At 50.0% G+C, this 3,096-nt stretch overlaps 2 protein-coding genes across 2 annotated transcripts in view; both read left to right on the forward strand.

The window, feature by feature from the left end:
- Positions 1–3,096, forward strand: part of LOC113214399 (UDP-GlcNAc:betaGal beta-1,3-N-acetylglucosaminyltransferase 9) — a 72,440-nt gene that overhangs the window by 46,201 nt on the left and 23,143 nt on the right. The gene's annotated exons all lie outside the window — the stretch shown is intronic.
- Positions 1,908–3,084, forward strand: LOC127749923 (zinc finger protein 544-like). The gene has a single exon (XM_052270017.1). The coding sequence runs from the start codon at positions 1,908–1,910 to the stop codon at positions 2,859–2,861; it is 954 nt and encodes a 317-aa protein (XP_052125977.1). The 3' UTR covers positions 2,862–3,084.

Here is a 3,096-nt window from a genome sequence, read left to right on the forward strand (position 1 = left end):
GTCGGCGTTGGCGGGGGGCGAAGCCTGGGGGAGCCTTAAGCCCTTCGCTCGGCTGCGCAGAGCTCTGCGTCGACAAATCGCTGCCCCACAAAGTCAGTTCGGGAGGGGGCCGCCACGATTAACCTGAACGGAGGGCTTTACTCTGGAGGGGGAAGAAGGGAGGCGACCGTGTGTCGGTATTCAAACTAGAGCTGATTATATTAGGTGGGTCAAAGAACACACATTATTTCTGACTCAAAGAGTTTTAATCGTTTGCGAAGCGATCGGTTAAAGCCGCGGCGAAGCTTGCCAGGGCCTAAAAAAAAAACTTTAAAAAAATAGCAATCACCCAAAAAAAACAATCTGCATAATTTTTTGCGTTATTTTAACCCTCTTCTGCGCGGATACCTAACGGCGTTTAACCATGCGACTCCGCATAATAATTGCCGTTATGGTTCGTGGCTCGCTGTGGCTTACGCTGCAGGTATCGGCCCCTACTTTACCCCCCCCCCCCTTCTCCTCCCTTCATCCCCAAGGGCCTCACGTGGATAGGGCGGGGGGGTCCCCATTGTGTCCGCTGTATCATTTCGGGTCCCTATTGGTACTGCCTTCCAAAGGGCCTTCCAATGGGCCGCCAACACAAGTTTGGCGGATCAAAGGGCCCTCCTTCCCTGATGAATGGGTGAAGGAGGGGGGGAGAGGGGTGAATGGGAGTGGGCGGGTATGAATGTCGGTAGGGTGGAGGGCGGCGGAGGGGGTGACTGCAGTATACTGCTGCGGGTTAGCTTTTGTCGGGTCGGACGTAACGTTGTGGTTATTAATGTGCAACGAACAAATTGAAAAATAATTTCATTTTTTTAATACAAAAAAAAAATTGTAGTTTAATACAAAACACAATTTTGTGAACCATACGTGAATGACTTTTTTTTTGCTCGAAAGATATGGTTATTGCTTGTTGTGAGGCGTATGTGCTTGCTTTACGGTGAACAATAATATGGCGTGAACAAAAAAAAAAATGGTCGTGGGGGTAAAAATTGGATTGATGGTGTTGGGGATTTTAAGGGACGCGCATTGCGAAGGGGGGGGGGGGGTCAAGTGTTGAGCGCGCAAAGTGATCCTATTCATACGGTTGTGCCGATGGGATTGGGTTGCCATTGGGGGGGGGGGAGAGAGAGAGAGAGAGCGAGAGAGAGAGAGTGAGAGAGCGAGAGAGGACAGGTCTATGGCAGGCTCCCGCTTGCCCCGCAACCCTTTTGTGCGAACAGCCGCGAGCCCCGTGGCATTTGTTTTCGCGAGCTTTGTCTCTGCTGCTGGTCCGCTGCGGCCCGCATTTGTCGCCCCCCGATGTCGCCCCGATGTCGCCCCGATGTCGCCCGAGTTGCAAACTCCCCGCCCCGCGACCCTTTGCGCGCCTGCCTCTGGCACGCGGCTGCTGTGCCACTGCGCTGCTGCTCATCTGCTGCAGGGCATTCCGTTTCGTATACACTGTGAAAATTATCGTCGTAAATTTAAAAAAAAAATTTGTAAACTTGAATTATTATTTAAGTTGTAAATTTACGACAGCACATTTTTTACTCGCCAAGAGATTTATAGTCGATACATACTGCATGTATTTTTACGATTACAAATTGTAATTTTACAACTTGCGTCAAGGAAAATTTTCCTTTAAACCTACCTACTTTTTTCACAGTGTATATACTCTGTTGGTAACTTTTGAAACAAATTACTGATTCTGCGAGTGGAGCACTATGACATACATGGCTGCACTCCTCTGCGTTGTACAAAATTTGACCGCTTCGTTATTTAGTTCAAGGAAACTATTTTAAGAAAAGCCAGCAAGCAGGTTTACAGGCAGTCTTAACGACGATTCTCTTTATTTGCAGTTTACGAGCATAGATTACAACAACGTGCGTTACCCAGCCTCCACGATGCCCTTCGAGGTCTGCCCCAAGGTGTTCGTCTCTGCAAAGGGGCTTCGCCAACACGTCTTGGTACACACTGGAGAACGGCCGTTCGAGTGCAGCGTGTGCCAGAAGACGTTCGCAAGAGCGGAATGCCTGAAGCTGCATCTCCTCATCCATACGGCAGAAAAGCCACACGAGTGCGGTGTGTGTCACAAGAAGTTCCGCGTATCTTGCCATCTAGTGAGACATCAACGCATTCACACGGGAGAGCGGCCGTACGAGTGTACCGTGTGCCACAGGGCGTTCGCGGGATCTGCCAATCTGCGGAGTCACCTCCGCACCCACACGGGAGAGAGGCCGTACGAGTGCCCCGTTTGCCGTCTCGCATTTCGAAAATATGACACCCTGTGGACTCACATGCGGACTCACACTGGAGAAAAGCGGTTCGAGTGCAGCGTGTGCCAGAAGAAGTTTTTAAAAAGTTCGGGTCTGCGAAAACACTTGGTATCTCACACTGGTGAGAAGCCATTCGAGTGCACTGCATGCCACAAGAAGTTCGCCCGAGCTGACAACCTGGCATCACATTTCCGAATCCATACGGGAGAAAAGCCATACGAGTGCAAGGTGTGCCACGAGAAGTTCAACCGACCTAGTGCTCTGGCTACACATTCACGCACCCATACAGGAGAGAAGCCATTCTCCTGCAAAATTTGCCTTCAAAAATTCGCTTCCAACACGGTACTAAAGAATCATATTTTACGCGAGTGCCAGAGGACTTTGACAGATTACTCCGCCACAGAGGCGGGTGAGCCCGTCGAGTGCACCGTGAGCGACTCTGAAGCCGACAGTCTCCGGGCGCATGTCCGAAGCCACCTCACGGGGGAGCTGCCCTACAAGTGCACCGTGTGCCACAAGGAGTTCTCTCAGTCCGGCACTCTGATGACTCACCTCCGCGCCCACCTAGCAGAGTTGCCGTGACTGCGCGCCGAGGGCAATTCTCTTCAACTTCAAACTTGAGAGGGGCCGTACTAGCTCGCCTGGTGTCAATGTAAAGCGTTTTGTAACATTTAACTATTAGTTATTTATCAGTTTCTGTGAATTCCATCACATTATTCCATTTCGTCACTTTAAAAAAATTAATTACATAGTGTAGAATTGTATGTACTGAAAAGAAATGAATGGAGAGAGAGAAGAGACAGAAGAGAGAGAGAGA

This window comes from Frankliniella occidentalis, unplaced genomic scaffold (assembly GCF_000697945.3).
Source record: "Frankliniella occidentalis isolate FOCC.00 unplaced genomic scaffold, Focc_3.1 Scaffold5, whole genome shotgun sequence".
Classification (NCBI taxonomy): Eukaryota; Metazoa; Arthropoda; class Insecta; order Thysanoptera; family Thripidae; genus Frankliniella; species Frankliniella occidentalis.

Excerpts from the sequence above, each read along its gene's own strand:
- LOC127749923 (XM_052270017.1), top strand. The coding sequence starts at position 1,908 with ATGCCCTTCGAGGTCTGCCCCAAGGTGTTCGTCTCTGCAAAGGGGCTT.